This window comes from Artemia sp. Qi Xiang Cuo, chromosome 14 (assembly GCF_049724085.1).
Source record: "Artemia sp. Qi Xiang Cuo chromosome 14, ASM4972408v1, whole genome shotgun sequence".
Taxonomy (NCBI): Eukaryota; Metazoa; Arthropoda; class Branchiopoda; order Anostraca; family Artemiidae; genus Artemia; species Artemia sp. Qi Xiang Cuo.
This window is the reverse complement of record NC_142807.1, coordinates 43,331,129-43,351,289: the sequence shown is the minus strand read 5'-3', so window position 1 is coordinate 43,351,289 and position 20,161 is coordinate 43,331,129. Positions and strand designations below refer to the sequence as shown.

Genomic DNA, 20,161 nt, shown 5'->3' with positions numbered 1-20,161 from the left:
AAAATCACACAATCAGACTGAGCGTATCAGATAACCCTATTGTAGAGATTTAAAGCTCCTATAAGCAAAAATGTGGAATTTTGTATTTTTTTTTCTGCCAGGAGAAAGATCACGGCTGCGTGTCTATTTGTTTTTTTTTTGTTTTGTTTTTTTTTTATTCTCAGGGGTGGTCGTATCGACCCAGGGGTCCTAAAATATCGCGAGACGTTTCATTCGAAAGGAAATCAAAAGTTCTAAGGCCCTTTTTGACTGCCCCAAAAATTGAAGGGCACCTCGCCCCTTACCCACGCTCATATGTTTCCCAAAGTAACCGGATCAAAATTTTGAGCTAGCCATTTTGTTCAACATAGTCGAAAAATCTAATAGCTATGTCTTTAGGTGTAAATGACCCTCCACAGTCCCTGGGGGAAGGGCTGCTAGTTGTGAACTTTGCCCATTGTTTACATATAGTATTTTTTATTGGGAAGTAGACTGCCATTTTGGGGGGGGGGGGTGCTTGGGGTGGATTTCTAAAGGAGGAATCTTCCTTTGGGAGGCAAATTTCGGATGAGTGAATATTCTAGTGGAAATGTTACACTGGGGGGTTTTTGACAGAATTACTATACGAAGTTCTTTTTAATTTTCTTACATTCTCTTTGCCAAAATTTTTATATGGAGATGTTCCGGGGGATTATCCGGTGGCTTTTTTCCGCGCGTTTGGTTTTCTGGGAAATAATTTCCACGGAAGGGGGCATTTCTGGAGTGATCGAGAAACCGATTAGAGATTAAAGTCTTATTCCAATAGAAAAAATGCTAGCGAGAATTTTTCAGGGTGAATCGTCCACTAGCAATTTTACAGAGAGGGGAGGATTCTCAGAGAGGAAGGAACTGTCTGGAGGGAATTTAATGGGGGAGGGGGTGCACTTTAAGTTGGATGAAATTTCCACGGAGGAGTTCTCAGTGAGGGGGAGGGGTATATTTCATAGAGGGTGAGCCAGATTTTATATTATTTGAAAAATGAACAGAAATTATGCCATATATGAAGGGTTGCCTCCTCCTCAATACCTTATTCTTTGTGCTAAAGTTTGACTGTTTACTAAGATTGAAACACAGGGACTGTTTAACTAGAATAGGAAGCTTTTCTAAAAGTGCTAACAACTTTAGCTTAAAGAGCATGGTATTGAGGAGGGGGCGACCCTTCATATCCGAAATAAATCTGCCAAAACTAATTTGCAAATTGTGTTTTAATTTTTGATGAGCGGTGAGCCAAAATCAAACCTGCATTAGTTGAAAAACGTTCAGAAATTAAATAAGAAACAAGTTGTTTTTTTTACTGAAAGTAAGGAGCGACATTAAAACTTAAAAAAAAACAGCAATTATTTCGTATTAGAAAGGGGCTGTCTCTTCCTCAAAGCCTTGGTCTTTACGTTAAAGTTTGACTCTTTTTACCGCTCTACTTTTTAATAACAATAACAAACTTTAGCGTAAAGAGCGAGGCGTTGAGGAGGGGACAGTCTTTTTCATATACGGAATAATTGCTCTTCGTTTTAAGTGTCAATGTGCTCCTTACTTTCAGTTAAATAAAACTTGGTTTTTTTTATTTAATTTTCTTGTCAACATATGAAGCACCGTGTATAGGCCTATTGCAATTGTACCGTTCTGGTGAATATGCAAAGTAACGCAAGAGACGAAAATTAACGAACAAGAGAGTAGTGAAGAATTATGGTATACAAAGTAATATTTGGCAGGGATAGTCACTAGTGATATATCACTAGGGCTGGCACCGTGATTGGGTGATTTTCAGGGATTCGGAGAGCCAAAATTTTTTTTCGGGGTGACAAATAGATTTTCAGGGAAATCTCTGAAAATTCGAGGATAATGTAAGTCCTACTTGATTTCTAATAAGTACAATCGAAATACTTAACTACAAAAGAAAAGAAAAGCTCCGACTTTGCGGTTGACGCAATAAAGAATTGCCGCAAGATTAATTCAAAGTCAGCCGAACGCCTTCGCCTCTACCGGTAGCGGTGCGCGTGCGGCGCGCCGGCAACGTTGCGACAGTTCAGTGGCGGTCGACCGGGCCTCTGGTTGGCGGCGTTTGGTCGATGTGCTGGCGTGGTGCCGGGGTATAATTGCAAAGCTAAGTCCCAAATCAGTGCATAAACGAACCAAGCCGAAGCTGCTGACTGAGGCAGTGTGAAGGCGAGCTAAATTACGACTTCTTGGAAAAACGAGTCAAGTCTTTATTTAATAAAAAAACAATCTAGATGCGTATCTGATGCAGAAATGAATCGAGTCCATCTATTGTCCCACTCCTCCTGCCCCTCTATTTTTAAAAATACATTTTTGGGGTATTTTCGTTGAAAATGTCTCTTTTTTTGGTATTTCCAATTAAAAAAAAAGCAAAATTGCCTCCCCTACATTTAAGAAAAATAGGTTTTGATACCCCCTTATATTTTTTGAATGGCCTCTACTGGCTAAGTTCAATCTACACTTAGTCCTTCCCTGATGCCAATTCTATAGCAAAAAGTACGGTGGGTTGCACCTAGTTTAAATAGCAAATGTGCAATGACATCTTAGATGGTACTAGGTGGTAGGATAAAAAAACAATCAACAAAAAATCCCATGAGGAAGCATTGTGTTTATTATCAGCTATAGTAAGCACCTTTATCAAAACAATTTGAAATAAATCAAGTTTATTCCTCAAGTAGATTCATTAGTCCTAGACTAATAGGTACTTGTTTTGCCGCTGGGTTTGCAAGAAAGAGGATAATTTCCGCATCATAAACTTGTGAGAGATTGCTATGCTGCCTCGAAGACTTTTCATGCAAATTAAAGAAGATTAGCTGGTACGAATTGAGACTTTTCTGAAATTTCAGTTGGGAAACAGAGATAACATTATTCTTGGAATAATTCCAAGTTAGTAACTCCTAGAGCACCAGTGTTTTGAGATGACAATTTCTCGCTTCACGGATTATAAACTGGGAAGTTTGTTGCTGTAAATGTTTTCATTTTCAGCTGAACAACTCAATTTAGAATTTCTTCGATAAGGATTCACTTGGAAATAGATTGAAAACGAAAATCCTAGGCTGGATGTATAGAGAGCAGTAGAGGGGGATAGAGAGAGGAGAGAACAAGAGACAGCGAGAGTAGAGGATTTGTTTTGATATTTTCAGTAAACAAGGAAGAATGATCGATGTAACTGTTCAAACATGAACCAAATTTTCTAGCTATATGACTGAGTTTCTGTTTCCCCTTGTAGCAGTTCATATGTGTTTTAACTTGTAAACTGCTCTGGAACAAAGATTTCATGCTCTAAAAAAGAAAGAAAAACATGAAAACCTCTATTGCACATAACTAAGTGCCCAATCTGCGCAAATCATGCATAGTCTATACTACACAACTTTCGAAATCGAACGACCGTTTACCTCTCTTTAAGTTTGCATTTACATACATACTATCAAAATAACAAAAAAGCCTTGCCGGCCTTATATATATACATATATATATATATATATATATATATATATATATATATATATATATATATATATATATATATATATATATATATATATATATATATATATATATATATATATATATATATATATATATATATATATATATATATATATATATATATATATATATATATATATATATATATATATATATATATATATATATATATATATATATGATATAGTATATATATATATATATATATATATATATATATACAGTATACAGATATATGCATATACATATATATATATATATATATATATATATATATATATATATGTATATATATATATATATATATATATATATATATATATATATATATATATATATATATATATATATATATATATATATATATATATATATATATATATATATATATATATATATATATATATATATATATATATATATATATATATATATATATATATATATATATATATATATATATATATATATATATATATATATATATATATATATATGTATGTGTGTGTATGTTTATTGAATATTAAAACGCGGAACTGTTTTCTTCTTAGTTTGTTCTAAAAGCAAAAGATATGTACCAAAGTCTTTTTCCTGATCCCACAAGAATTAGGAAATGAAAGTCTTGTTTGTTGGCCATAAATGGCCCTTTCTCTATTTTATGTTTCTTTTTTGTATGCAGTATGACACATAGCCTTTACTTGTCAAGACCACGGTAAATATACTAGTCTTTTGGGACGTTTTCTTGCCTTAATTGGGAAGACAAATGGTAGTCGTCGCAGATCCCGTAGTGCTGGGGGATAACTTAATTAACAATTCGTTTGGGAAGTGCAAAAAGTTTGAAAGTTTTGTTAAAGTCAAATTGTAATAAAACTGAAAACCTTAACCACATATAAGCCTGTCTCTTCTAGTATTTCTAACGTTTAAAAGAGCTACACTTATACTTCTTGTGATTTGTTTCCTTTTTTAACCAGAATTTTTTACAATTTCAATTAACCTAAGACTGATCTCCTTTGCCTTTTAATAGCTTTATCTGTTAGACTCTAGTTTAGATGGGGCTTTAATGTTTTATGCACTAAAAATTGTATTTTTTTTTTCTGACTGTATCGTCACTTTGAAGTTATAGTCGGTTAAAAAAAAGCAAGCAAGTCATCTCTGTCAAAATAAGAATTGAAAATATTTGTCTTTTTTTCACTTTAAGTAGCCTATATAATGTATGATGGCTTTAAGGATATATGGGTTAGATTAGTGGAGGAATAGTCATATTTAGGTGTTAAGTTTAAGGCGAAAGGAAATTTATTTAGCAGTCATATAGAAAATAGGATTGAAAAAGGTAAGGTGTGTTGTAATATGATATTAAGAAGTCAGCTTAGGGATATTAAAAAGATCCAAATAGTTAAAGAGGTTTTCAGAGCTAAAATCTTAGGTGTGATGCACTATGGATCTGAGGTTTGGGGGTATGCGAAGGGATAAAGAGATGGCTAGGGGTAAGTAAGCATACAAATAGTTTAGTAGTTAGAGGTGATTTAGGTCTGTTTTCTTTAAGAAGTCGTAGGCTAATTAACATGGTTAGGCTTTGGGAAAATTTTTTAGAGATGCCTAGGGTGCGGGTGATGAAGGCGGCTTATTTAGAAATGCTCAAGGGTAGCTCAGGTAGGGGGTGGCCGTACCAAATTAAGAGTGTATTAGATCAGTGTGGACTAAGTCATATGTGGGGGGTGGTTTAGAGCTCGAGGATATGGGGGACCAAGTAAGTGGATTAGTTGAAAGGATTTTACAGGACCAAGAAATACAGGAATGGCAGGCCCAGCGTTCGCTTTTGAATTCGCTGGGTCTTTGTTGAATTGTCGGTCGAAGGAGATTTGGGGTGAAGTTTTATTTTTTAAGGTGGTTTTGAATAAAAATGAAATAAAGTTATTAACTGAAATTTGATCTGATAGTTTGCCACTGGGCCAAAGAAGAAAGTTTATCGGGAGGGAACGATCAAAGGCTGGTCCTTAATTCTCTCCTATGTGCGGAGGTTTAGATTAAAGTGTATATCACTTGATGTGTGAATGTGAGGAGCTGAGTGATTTGTGACTTGAAGTGTTTGGTAGGGCGGATTATGATTTTGAGTGGTTGATGAGAGTGTGTGCGGATGACTGTTTTATGGGAATCAGAAGTTTGGCACGGTTCCTTCGTCTCACGATGAATCATAGAAGTATATTTCTGTAGGATTATGTTAGGATTTGTACAATTTCTTTGAATTTGTTCTTTGTTTATATTTTTCCCATGGCCTGTGGGCTTTTAACGCCAATAAATTCTATTATATGCTATCGGCAGACAAATAGGTGAAACACCAGTAATTGCATACCGCCTTTTGAGATATTCAGAAAAATGTAACAATTGCATGACATAGTTGTATATACAGAAGTATTAAGAAATTAATAACACTTTTTTGTAATTTCAGATGATACTATTTCTGTGGAAAATACGAAAGAAAAAATGAGGACCTGTCTATGGTCTTAATGTTAAGAAATTAGAAGATATCACTGACATTAAGGGAAATGAAATTTTATGTCAAATGACCGTAGGTCCGCAATTTCCATTTTTTCCTGCTTTGCTGCCAGTAATGCTGAGATCTCGAAAGAAAGATGTACGGGTTAAACCAAATAGAAAGCTTGATAAACGATCTAGTCGAGGCATGGTGTTTGAAAATGAAGAGCTTCGAATGCGCACAATCGAGATCAATGCCGAGGTTGAAAAAGGTAAAGATGACATCAAGAAACTTCGTAAGGAGAATGACCATCTTAGACGAGAAATGTGGTCACTGCGAGATGAGTATGATAGACTTGAAAAACTGATAAAGCATTTAGACCTTGTACCTGCTTATGACATTACTCTTGAAGACCAAGAAGATGAACTTATTAATGATGAAGACATTGATGATGATGCTTACAATCCTGACGTGGATAACTTGCAAAACTATCAAAAGGCATACGGTTTTGTACCATTAAAGTATAGTACTGAAAGCCCTAGTAAAAGTTCTTATTCTTACTGTAAACAAAGTCCTTATAGAGAAAATAGCAGTCATCTACACCAAAGGTCATGCTCCCAGCCCCAGTTAGCTCACCTTCCCCGATGCTCAACTCCTGACTATTTTCAGCCTGGTCACTTCTCAGCACTTGACATTCCAATTGACGATGACAACGACAATACTCAGACTTTACGTTGTGAAAGTGAATGTGCCTCAGATAAAGGATCGTGCTGCACTGTTGCTCGTCAGAGTGGTGAAGGAAGTACAGCTTGTGATATGAATGATAGTAGAAGTATTGTTGCTTGTAGTGGGCAGGTAAATCAAGGCTTTACCGAAAACGAGCCTGATGGATTTTCAACAATGCAAAGGCGGTGTAGAACAATAGTAGAAAAAGTGCGTACAAATGGTGTTGAGACTCAAGTGGTTCGTGAAGCCAGTGTGAAACAAGTAACTAATCACCAATTTGACCAACCAGGTGCAAGCAGCTCTCAATATGTTGCCTTTACACAATCAAGCTGCCAAGATGGGGTTATGAGACAGTCAGTGACCTTTCAAAGAAACTCATATTTATTCTTACCAAATGAAAAAGGCCATAATGATGCTGGTCAAATTAAGAATTGCCCCTCCCATCAGCGTTCTAATTCAGGTGCCACAGTTTCTTCAGAACAGAGTAATTCAAGTGTAATTCATGTTGCTAATGGTGCTACTGAATCTTTTGTTCGAATTCATTCCATTGATCGCAATACTGTTATTTTTAACGTTTCTGAGCATCCAGCGTTGAGGCAAATTGTTGTACAGGATGTAATCGACTCACTGGAAAGTCAGCTAGATTCCAATTTGTGTGTTGTTAAAGGGGTAAGAATCGTTAATGGTGTTGCCTATATTAGCTTGGCTAAGCGTGAGCATGTTTTGAATTTACTAAGAGTTGGTCTAAAGATTCGTGATAGTCAAATTAAGCTAGTTGATGTTGTTCGTGACGCCATAGTTATATTATTGACTGGTGTTCCATACTACATTAGTGATGGTACAATAGCAACGCTGTTGTCAGGATATGGATCAGTCATCGGTGAAATGGAGCGTCGCTATTATAAAGGTGTAGATACAGGTGAACGTTTAGTCCGTATCCGTCTTCGTAAGCATGTACGACTACCCCGACAACTATCTGTTGGTGGTAGTCGAATTTTACTACGTTTACTTCGATCTGACGAGATGAATCAAACAATAAATGGCATAGGAGAAGATACAGGCATAAAATCACGCAGCAATAGCTATAGGTTTCATCCACTTAATGAGGGTAGGAATGTCTATGATGTACCAATGCGCCGCAGAACAAGCAGTGATGAAACAAAGAGTAGAACAAAGTTAAGCTCTTCTGTTGTTATTCCTATGTTGAACTCCTCTCCCAAGTTGATAAAAGATTCAAATCAAAATAATGAAGAGCCTCCCTTAACACCAAGAATAGACAAAGCTTTTGAGTATCGTAGTCAGTTAAGCGTGAATCTTCGAATGTCGGCTGAAATTCCGCAAGAAGCTATTTGGGATGCAGAAGATGGCCCACAGCTACTGCCAGGTGAAGGACATATTCAACCTCTTTCTGTAAGAGCATTAATATCAAGCCATCAAAGGCATGGATCTATATCCTCCTGCTCTTCTAAAGGGCGTAGAAATTCAGACTCCCCTAAAAAAATAAAAGAACAACTTCAGGCAGATGGATTGTCTGCTTGCAGGACCCCAAGTCCGTCACGCCTAAAAGAAAGTCCTTTAAAGTGTAAAGGTACAGTTAATTTTGAAGATTCATCCTCCTCCAAAAAATCTTCCAAAAGTGCCAAATCAAAAAATGGAATTCTCCGAAAAAGTGCTAATAACGAAGATAGTATTGAATTGGTAGATATGTGTGAGAGTGAAAAGTTGAAAAAAGGTAAAAACCGCTTTCCTCGTAGTTTTTCTCTAGCAGATTCTTTTAAGTTCAAAGCATCTGACAAAGATAAAGGGAAAAGAATTCCTAAGCTTGAATCAGTATCAGAAACCGTGAGTACAAGCGAGGAACCGATGCTATTGCACTCGCAAAGGAGAGATTCAGAAAGAAGCATCGGAGAGATTAGTAGAAGCAGTAAAAGCAGCAGTCGTAAAAGTGGGGATCTTCCATGGTGTGGTTGTTGGGGAAATGGTTGTTTGTAGCATTTGTTATTGATATTATCATGTGTTGTTGACTTTTCTTGGTATAAAAAGTGTTATTAGGATTGATATTGAAATGAAGAAAAATAAATATTCTTTTTCATAACGATCTTACACTAATTTCAGTCAAGGAAGCTTGCTCCATTTTTTCTTTTAATTGTTTATTGAGAAATTAGTTACTCTAAGGTAGTCGAAGGAGCTTGTTGAAAGGGTATGAATAATGATTGACAAAAATAGACCTTCAGAAATTAATTTATGGGGAGAAGCTACCCCTCAACTTTTTTTCTACATTTGCGTATTTTGGGGAGGTCAACGAAGTCTTTCAATGTCAGCTAATTTAGAATTAACTTTTTTGATACTTAACACTAATGTTTCTTCAATTCTGCTTAAATAGAATGGTCTAATTCTTTCTTTTCACGAAATTTAAGAATTTCAAATGTTAACCTTTATCTTTCTCCTTACTCATTGTCCTCGATTTTATTCTGGTGAAGTTTTGAATATATTTTAGGACACCGCCAGGGAATTTTTTTCACAGGTAGGGAAGGGGTAATTTCATAATGAACAAATGTGATTTTAATAAATTAAAAGCACTTCAAAACTGTTAATAAGTAGTATTATCATCATTAAAGTGAACACGACTTGCTGTTAAACATGACCAAAAGGGGCAACTAGGCTGGATCCTAGGTCTCAAAGTGAAGTTTCTTTTTATTGTCTTTCTTATTCTCAAGGGTAACATAGCCCTTCTGGGTTTCCCCTGGTAGAGCCCACGCATTATATTCCTTATTTTTAGATTAATAAACAGATAAGCAAAAGGAGCAAATACACAGGTTTTGAAATCCTAGGCTTCAAAGTGAAGTTGCTTTTTGTTATCTTTCTTATTCTCAAGGGGAGCATCACCTTTAATGTGGACTCTACCTGGTAGTGCTTATGCATCTTATTCCTTCTTCTTAGCTAAATAAATATATAATAAGTAATATATTTTATTGATTGAACATTTCATTATGTGCCATAAAGCATCAATTTTGACCAAAAAGAGCCAGAAAGCAGAGTGATGGAGATTCTAAAATAGATAATTAATTTTTCATTGGTGTAAAACCCTTAACGGATGGGTTACAGTTCATCATCTTGAAAATCGAGGGAAATGACATTTTAGCATGTGTGGTATAAGTGTTACGTCTTTCACTTTTCTTTTTTTCTCAGAATTGATCCTACTAAATCTAAGCCAATAGGTAATGACAAGGCACCTCATTTGCATGGATATTAATATTTCTGGTGTATTTTTTTTATTTACGAAAGAGATGGCGCCACAACGAAGTGTCATTTTCTGGCACAAAACAGGAATTTAGGCCAAAATCGACCACAATACCAGTGAATGAAAATTCTAAGGTTGCCACCTAGATGAAAATAATTTAAACCCTGTATATAAAACCCCCCTAGATTATCTCCCTGAATCTTAAGCTTCCTTTGTGGTTTTTCCTATAATTTTTTATGATAAATGTTTTTTTTCATCCTGTGCCTACTCCAGCAATACTCTTAATATTTTCTTCATTTTTCTGAAGGGTTTAGTCCACCCCTTTCTCCTGAAAAAGCGCTGGACCTCTGTGAACTTAGAAAAACTGCGTGTCTATCGTATATTTTTGAGTTTCTTGCGTTTCGCTTATGTTATTGTAAACATATGAGTACAAGGGTACAAGGAACTTTTGGGAAGGGCTGGAGATAAGATGGTAAAGGTCTATATAGAGATAGCTAAGAAATAAACAGTCTATTTGATTTGCTCTTCGATGCTTTATCTACGCAGGTATCGACGGTTAATTCTAAAAAAATAGTTCCCTTATGAAATGAATAAAAACAGTGATTATTAAAAAAAAAACATTGTAGTTACATCTGGTAAAAAAAAATTGCTTTCCGGCATTTTTTTTTTTTTTTTTTTTTTTTTTTTTTTTTTTTGCTATGGTCAGTAAATTATACATTCCAGTTTTGCTTCTATTAATACATACAAAACTTAGGTCCATTCAAAAACGACTAAAAAGTGAAGAAAAATAGGTTTGCCATTAAAAATGAAGTACTTAAAACGAACCGAAATTAGCTCGCCTTAGATATAACACGAAAAATTATCAGAAACTATTACGAATAAAGAAGCGAAACTTAAAGAAACAGGAATTACAGTGAAAAATGAGCCAAACCTAAAAACGAACAGATTAGCACGATTAAAGACGATTAACACGATTACCGTCCCTAAAGCCCTCTAAAAAGAGTAGGGCATCAATTTTGCCCTACAAATATATTTTTCATAAATGTTTTATTCTTTTCTTATAACACAAATAAAAATTAAATACGGTAAAGAATTCCAGGAATTCTGTTTCCCATCGGCCCAAAACCGCTGTCATCTGTTGCGACTAGCCGTTTCTCTTCAGGATTTAGGTTGAGTTAGTCGTTTCTTTTTCCGCGTATGGGACAACGGCAATTGAAGGTGCCTTATAGACTGTAATAGTTCAATTACTGGTAGAGAGATTAGAACTTACCCATTTCTCCTTTTTACTATTGAGAAGAAAGTTCGCCTGCGGCTAGAAAATCAACTTTTTAACCAAAACGAATTGATTTTTCTTTTAACGCTGGCTGCTAACACTTGATGAACCGAACGAAATATGTCACATTAGCTGTTTTTTCGTACAAAAATTCATTCATGAGGTGTATCGGATTGAAAGTTTAAAGAGGTTAAAGTCTTCTTTATCATGGTACATACCACCCCCCCCCCCAAGAAAAGGAAATAATGAATCTAAATAAACACCTGATTTGGTACAAACACAAGCTAATCTGAGTAGGCGTAAAAAAAGATTAGCAGAGGTGTCAATTGACGTAAATTGAGAGAAGAAGCAAATATTTTTCTTATATCTAGGATGTGTCAATTTTCTTGTCTTTTCAGTTGTTTTTTTTCAGAGGAAATACCAAAAATTTAAAGAGGTTAAAATCTTCTTTATCATGGTACATACCATCCCCCCCACAAGAAAAGCCCCCCTCCCTCAATGAAAATATAAAAAAACTTGGTTCTAGAAATTTAGGGGGGTCTAGGGGAGGCCGAAGCCCCCCCCCCCCCTTCCCCAATAGTCTTGCCTGAATCTGGGTCCAAACTTAGTTTAGTCCTCTCCCACTGAATACTCTTTAGTAGGAAGGTAGCCTGATGTTTTTAAAGCAGAAACGTACAATGGATTTGATACACAGATGCTAGAAGTCATGCCCCCCCCCCTTCCCAATGCTAGAAATCAACAATGGACTTGCGAACCATTTCATTACAAAGGCATCTACAAACACCGCATGTATAAATATGTAAAACAAATACAAAATCTATTATGAGGAACTTTATTTAAGCTTTTTTTTTCTCCATTTGGGCTTTCAATTCACCTCGTTCTTCTATGAAATCAAATTATAATTAAATTTTTTTCTCTATTTAGACTTTCAATTCACCTCGTTCTTCTATAAAATCAAATTATAATTAATTTTTCCAAATGAAAGTAAAGAGCAACATTAAAGCAGAAAATAAATTGAAATCCTACTTTAAATGAAGAGGACTACTATTAAAGCCGCAAATGACTCATCAGTTTAATGACTCATCATCAAGTTTAATAGAATTCAGAAGTTATTATCTGTAATAGCTGCTGATTTTGTATGGACTGCGTATATCTTTAGGGAGAAATGCGCCACCCTCAGGCATTATGGTCCATTAAACTTGGAGGACATATAGATAGTTTTTAATTGTGCTAAATTTATTAACTATCTCAGTATATTAACCGGTAGCATTTTGGTTCTTTTATGACCAAAACTGTTGTTTTATGCTTCAAAATTGCCACTTTGTTGTGGCACAATTTATCATCACTTTCAAATAGCACTAAAACTTACGATTTGTGTTTGGATGAGCTCTTCACCGATAAGTTACTACCACTGGCTTGAAACGTTCAACTATGGGGGAAAATGTGTGTCCGTGGCAATCCTTCTATAAGAAAAAAAAACTGTATGACGCTTCTGCTCCAGGGCTCCCCAGGAAGTTTTTATGGTGTAATTTTCTTCGTTTTTCTGTAACTATGCAAGTTTTAGTGTGATTCGAATTTTCGACGGAAGATTTTAAACTTAATGAATTTATATATTTGGAATTAATCTAAAATTAAAATTCTTTTTATGTAAACTTTGTTATCAAGGTTCTTTTTTCAGAGCTTTGGTTACTATTGGGTGGGGTCACTTTTCACTTATAATTTGTTAGCATAAACTGTTTGATACAAGAGAACTACGTCTTTTGACTAAAAACCTGTATTAAATCTCATTGGCGTAAATTGAGAGTTTTGATTGGTGGGAGGGGGCAAAAGGTGGTCCACATCTGAGGAGGGTCCAGGATACCCTTTAAGGGAAAGGAGACTTCCGGGGGACCTCCCCTAGAACATTTTTGAAAAATGCAATCCTAAACGAATTTTTAAGCCGTCTGAACTTATTTTCGGAAATGAATTTAAAATGGAAACCAAGCACCAAACACTAACAACTTAAAGGTGGCTTGAACCTGACTTAAGTTTTTAAAAGCATAGTTTTCTCCTGGCGCTATTGAAGTTGCTAGACGGGGAGACTCTCGTTCAGCGTACCGTATCACTAGCGAAATAGTTGAAAACATTCGAAGACAGATGGAACCGTCAAAGGTGAATCTGGACGACTTCTTACTGACCCAGATAAAGTGAACGAAGCCTGGGTGATGCATTTCAAAAAGTTACCAAACAGACCATCGCTTACATCCTCCAGATATGTCAGACACGCCATTTCTAAACCTAGCCGTCGATAGCGAAGCACTCTCTCGTGTGGAGATACTACAGGCGGTTAAAAAGATGTTGTCTGGAAAGTCTTCTGGGGAAGACCAGATTGCGGCTGAAACGATTAAATGCTCAGTAGCTATATAATTTGGAGAATATAAGAAATCCCTAAAGATTGGACAAAAAAGCACTCTCGTTAAAATATTCAAAAAAGGCGAAGCTGCGAAGTTCAAAACTGGAGAGGTATCAGCATTGTCTCAAGACCTAGCAAGCTATTGGCGACTATACTCCTTAACAGATTCCAACCAGCGTTAAACGAAAATCTCCAGGAGGAGCAGCATGGATTTCGGCCAAACTGATCGTGCGCCGATCTTGTATTTACTCTTAGAATGCTGCTAGAAGAAGCGAATGAATGGCGCAATAAGCTGTACTTTCTCTTCATAGACTTCGAGAAAGCTTTTTGACTTGGCAGATCGCCAAACGCTTCGGAAGGTTCTCCGATACAACGGTATTCGTGATAAGCTCGTCCGAATCATTGAAGTCTTTTACAAAGACACAGAGTGCTGAGTGAAGACAAGTGACGACAGCACCCGTTATTTTCGGATTATGACAGGGGTGAAGCAAGGCTGTGTGCTATCACCACTGTTATTTATCCTCATTATTGACTATATTCTCCGGAGCTACGACCGACATTGAATCCAGTTGGGTAATATGAGACTCGGAGATGTTGAATTTGCTGACGATATCAGCCTCCTAGAGTCCTGCAGCCTCCTAGACTCCTGCAAACAAAAGCTCCAGTGAGAGACGCTGCCGAACCTTTTGGCCTTAAAATAAATACCAACAAAATAAAAAGTATGGCGAACACTGGATCTCCACTAGACCTACGATGCAATAACCAGACAGTAGAGCAAGGTGCGGAGATCAAGTACTTAGGAACTACCATCCACAATTCATGATCATGTCAGTGAGAAGTTAAGCTGAGAATTGGTCTGGCTAATGCATCTTCCAGGAAACTGTCTCAAAATCGGCACATCCAGAATTACTCTCTCCAACTCAAGTTGAGGCTGTCCAAAAGCAATGTCCTTTCGACGCTTTGCTATGGTTCTGAAACTTGGTACCTAGATCAAACACTTGAAAAGAAACTTCTCGCGTTCGAAACATACTGTAGGACAGAAAAGGTCTCAGTCACTGATAACCGAACTGATTAAATTTAGAAAGTGGAGATACCTCGGTCATATGATCTGCATGCCTGAAAATCAACTACCGAAGGTTATTCTTCAGTGGCAGCCACATGGTACTAGAAGAAAAGGACGCCCCAAAAGCACCATACGACGCAGCTACCCGACTGACCTCACAAATCACAATTACTCAATCCAACCTGAATGGGAAGATAACTGGGCAACTGCAGCGATGAGAGATGACTGGCAACTCTTCTTGGATGACCTAAGTGCCTCTGGAGGCACCGGAGGATCTAGGGTGAGGTTACGAAGTAACAAACAGTTAACAAAGGCACTACACAGTTAACTTAAAAAAAATTGTATAATACGTAATAAATAATACAGACATCAAGGAAACATAAAATTAAGCTGGAAGTCCTGCGTGTTAGCCCGTCCGGTGGCAGAGGCTCACTGAGCGATTCTTGGTGCCCAGCGTGCATGGCATGCACAAGCCATGAGGGGTACATCCATACCTAGCCCAGCAATGTGAGATCCAGCTGCAAGGTCTCACCGTCATAGAATGGTTGCAGCCGCTCTGCCAACCTATCCTTTGACAGATGCGAGCTAACATGCAGAAGGTTTGCCGTCTGGGACTGGGACAAGACAGTTAAACATATTACCGTGAATTGTAAGGAATGGTGGACAGTAATAATGGAAATATTACATCTACGGTATCCCGGCAAGCGATGTACCGGAGGCTCCGGCAACCCCGGTAAAAAGTCAGTGAGCCAGATTTCCACTTTAAACATAGAGTAATTCATTTGGAGGGCCAAATGTAATTCGTTCGGATCAGTTAAGTGTTTTACAACAAGAACATTTAGCGCTGGGGAATACAAACGCTACGGAATGGACTCGTTGGCCTATCTCAAATGAGCGTGAACGAAATCATCGAAAATCAACTTAACGAAACCATCGAAAAAGAATTATCGAACTCTCGATGGACAAGACCCCTTTCACTTCCTTAATTTAAATCCTGAAGATGGTTCGGGCTGAGCCAGTGTAGGACTCGCTATCAGCCTCCAAGAATGGAAAGCTATCTCCTCGGGATCGGCCATGGCCTGCTTTGAGAGCCACTTATTCAACATCACTGTTATTGTCTTATGGGCTCTCATGAAATCTCTGAAGAATTCGTAATAGACGAATTTTTGATCAGCTAAGAGAGTTAGTTATGTTAATACCAAGGTGTGACCTTCTAATTATTGCAGGTGATTTAACGCCTGCGCCTACATCGGCCACCGTGAAACTGACAACGAACAAGCTGTAGGCAAATTTGGATTGAATAATAGATGGGAGCGAGGTGTAAGGCTTGTGGAGTTTGCTCAACTGCGCAACATAGTCGTAGCCAAGACCCTGTTCAAGCACATACCGTTCAAGCACATACCTGGAGATTCAGATATGGAAGAGCACGATCTCAAAGTCGACTATATTCTAATATTTGGATGTTAGAGAAGCTCTGTCATGAATTGTAGAGCCTTTAGAGGCGCTGATACTGGCTCCAAAGACGGGCCAACAACACACTAGTAAAGTTTATCCTAGTCCTCCAGTTAGCAGCACGAAAAAGAGTTGTTTTTTTCCCGCACTTCCTCGATTCCTCCGCAGAGGTGCGATGTAGGACGCCTCAAGGACAAACAAATCTTAGAACAATTCTGCTTAGAGCTTCTCAACCCATTCAGCATCCCCGCTCTGCGTCAGCGAGAAATATCGACGATAAGTGGAGGTCAATCAAAGAGAATAAAAAAGAGGCAGCCGAGGAAAAGATCATTGGGAGAAGAGAAAGTAAGTGCAAAAAATGGATTTCTTATGAAACCATCAAACTAGCATCAAAGAAGCAGCAACTGGTAAACAATAGGACGATGATGGACTTCGAAATCCTCAGGAAACAATGGCACAAATTAACTTGCGAAGACTGCCAGATATATTGGGATCAAATGGCAACAGAAACAGAGAAGGCTAAGAATCATACAACTACAATAAGAAGCAATGCCAGCACCCTTCTCACACGTAAGGACGATATTACGAGAAGACAGATGTCCCACTTTCAAAATTTACTTAATCCTACAACCTCCAATTCCAACCCTACAATATCAACAATGTTTTTGTAAGTAGCAGTAGTTATCCTGATCGACCCACTTGGGAAGATGGAACTGTTCAGCATTGCCCCTATGATGACGTCGATGGTGGACCTAGGAATCAACTTGATCCCAACGTAAATCTTCAAAGCAGCCACAAGCTTAAATTCAAGACTTCAGGATAATATCAATGCAATTTAGACGCAAGAATCATGCTCTCAGTATTGGTGGAAATGCGCTATCATCTCTGTATTCAAGAAGGGTGAAAGAGCTGATTGCAAAAATACCACAGTATATCCCTCATTAGCATAGCTACGAAGCTCTTTGCTACTGCTCTCCTGCGTTGCTTCAGATCTGCAAGAAACTCGACAGTCCAACCCACCGAAGCTGGATTCAGAGCAGCCATGAGATGTATTCACGAAGCAACCTTCACGCTGAGACAGATACTGAAACATAGAGCCAAACATTAGCAAAAAAAGAGCAGTGTTCATTGATTTTGTCACTGTTTTCAACTCTGCAGTCCCTTGTGGAATTGGATGACAATGCCGAAAGATACACTACCTTCCAAGATCGTTCACCTAATCCAAGCATACTACAAACACACGCGAGCCTGTATCCTATCAGCAAGGAACTCTCGTCTTGGTTCAATATTGAATTTGGAGAGAGGCAGGGCTGTTTCCTCCCTCCAGAGCCTTTTGACTTTGAAATGGGCTGAATTTTGAAGAAACCCATGAAAGACTGTGCTGAAATAAACATAAGTTCGGAGTTCAATGTCATCAATTTGGATTGTGCAGAAGATATCTTGCTGCTAGGTAATAGTTCCCTAGAAACGCAGAACATACTCCATAGAGTATCTGTAGCAGCTGCTCCCATGGAATTGAAGATAAGTATTGAAAGAACAAAAGTGGCGACCAATGATGAATCTTAATCACCTCTAATACTGAATCACTGCTAGGTTGAGCTATTCGGTAAATTTAAATACCTAGGCTAAGTCATAGACATTGATGGTGGATGCAATGATGAAATCAGTGCGCGCAAATCAGTAGGAAGATTAGTATTAAGACTAATATCTGAGCGCATGAGTATCTTGTCTACTCCCTCCTCCTACACGGATACGAAACATGGCTAATGAAATTGTCCGAACTCAGGCTCTGAATGTATTTGACCATAGGTGCATAAGGCACATACTCAGACTGAAACTACACGACTGAGTCCTGAACCAAATAAAAAACACACAATTTTGGACAGAAGTCTGACCTGGAAACCATCATTTGCCACCAATGTCTCTCTTGGTCATGCTTGATGGCAGGCCTGATAACTTCTTTGTTTTATTGGGCATTTTAGTGCCAACTACTCCCAGGCTGGAAAAAAGGCGTAAAGCGATTCAAAACCCTGGAAGAGCATCATCAAATCCAACCTTTAACCAACTGGTGGATTTAGACGACACGGCTGCCAATGGGACCCCTCCTAGCTTGAAATCGTAGTCTCTTTGACCCTCGACCACACCCAAGGGAATATGACCGTCTGCCACCTCCTAGAGCCAGGGAACATTTTTCAGCTTGTGTTCTGATTTAAGTACAAGTAAGCATATTACCCTATCACGCTTCAATTAAAACTAGCATTATCGTAATTTTGTCAGCATCAACGCTTATTTAATTGAAAATTAATTTAACATTTACCTTTTAACCGAGTCCGAGTTTACGTCTCGACAAAAAAAAAATGGAACTGGAAACATATAAACAAGTTTATCACCAATTATTATTTTTAGGTTTAAAACATAATATTTTCCGTATTATTGAGGGGGCATCTGCGCCTTGTCCTTTCAAAACACGCCTATGTTAAATCTTAAGCACTTTTGTTTCCCAAATTTGTTCAGTTATACTTAGGCTACATAAATTTAACCGATATTACTGTTAAAAATATGAATAAAACCAAAATATTCAGCGGAAAAAAGTGAAGAAGCTGTGAACGCCAAATTGAAATTGTTGAAACTGGGATTGAAGCGACTTTTTTCTTTTTGAGCTTCGAGTTTATCATTTTTCTTGATGATACTTACATCAGCTTAACATTTAAGAAACAAAAATATGAGCTGGAATCAAAATCTACTCCCCTAGTTTGGGCTGCCCGCTCATCTATTGAGAACTCTATTAAAAACTGGATACGACTTGACAACGTTCCCTCGAAACTAGGTCTTAGTGCTTTAATGCCCGTTTGTGATCCCTTTTCTCATATTCTAAATTAGAGTCATTAGCTTCTGTCTTTTTTTCTCCTTTCTCAGGTCACTGTTCCCAGGATTAGAGTTGTATAGGATTCAGTTGTCTGAAGCATTTCTCGGATTAAAAAATTTCGCAAGACTATCCATAGAGAGGACAAGGCTCAGTGGAAGCTTCAAGTAAAAAAAGAAAAAAAATATGGTTGAGGCTAAACCTGATTCTATTGGGTATTGTCACACAAAAGCTTGTTTAAGCTTGTCGAATCTTAAAATAATCAATGTAAAAAAACATCCACAAAAATAAGTTTTTAAAGAAAAGTAAAGAGCTACATTAAACCAAAAATGAGCAGAAAGAAATTCAAATAATTTTCTAAGCGTAAAACTACCACAAATCCTCATCAATAAATAAATGAAATCCAAAAAGAACAACAATTACAATAAAATAACCAAGTCAAACTCAAGACGAGCAGAAACTAAGATGAGTACGGCTGAACCCCTATGCCATCTGTAGCAAATTAGGTTCTGGTCTTCTAGCTGTGAGCCTCATCTCAAGAATATAAATTCAAAAAATATATTTAAAAAGCTTTCTCTAAAAATACTTGTGGGAAAGGGTAAAAGTTGGTAAAGCGAAAATTGTTTTTTTGTTTTTCTTCAATATCACCCCTCAGAATTTTTTTTTTGATTTTGCTCGCCTTCCTTAAAGAAAACCAAAACGGTATCATTAACATCCGTAAACTTGTGTTTACATGAGGGTATTAGACTAATTTAATCGAGCTCAATTGCAAAATCTGGTGCTAGGCTTATTCCTCCCGGAACTTCCCCCCACTATGGTCCCCCTCTCCCCAGAAAATTTCCCGCACGGAAAATTGTTCTCGAAAAATTCTCTCCCTGGAAATCACCCGCGGAAAATTCCCTCCATACGTCAAATTGAGCAGCCACGAAGATTGTTTGACCAAAAAAAAAATATGGAAGAATTCTAGAATATTATACCTATATTCCAAAATAGAGGCAAGATATGTGGTGTATACAGGGGTCGGTAGCCTGTGGCCGGCTGGTCATCGTGGGGTGATCTGCGGAAATTTGTTTAGTTTCTATTGTAATAATTAAAGCTTAAAAGCTTGGTGTAGATATTTTCTTAATAATACTTTCGTATTATTCACTAAGACTGCTTAAAAATGAAAATATCACTG

At 37.3% G+C, this 20,161-nt stretch overlaps 1 protein-coding gene across 3 annotated transcripts in view; it reads left to right on the top strand.

Moving 5' to 3' along the window:
- LOC148944499 (uncharacterized) overlaps positions 1–8,775 on the top strand; it is a 457,232-nt gene extending 448,457 nt beyond the window's left edge. For all 3 annotated transcript variants that reach the window (XM_089100628.1, XM_089100629.1, XM_089100630.1), the window contains one exon: positions 5,948–8,775. In XM_089100628.1, coding sequence (XP_088956754.1) covers positions 6,062–8,692 — 2,631 coding nt within the window. In that variant the 5' untranslated portion in view covers positions 5,948–6,061 and the 3' untranslated portion in view covers positions 8,693–8,775. The remainder of the gene's footprint in view (positions 1–5,947) is intronic.
- The last annotated feature ends 11,386 nt before the right edge of the window (positions 8,776–20,161 follow it).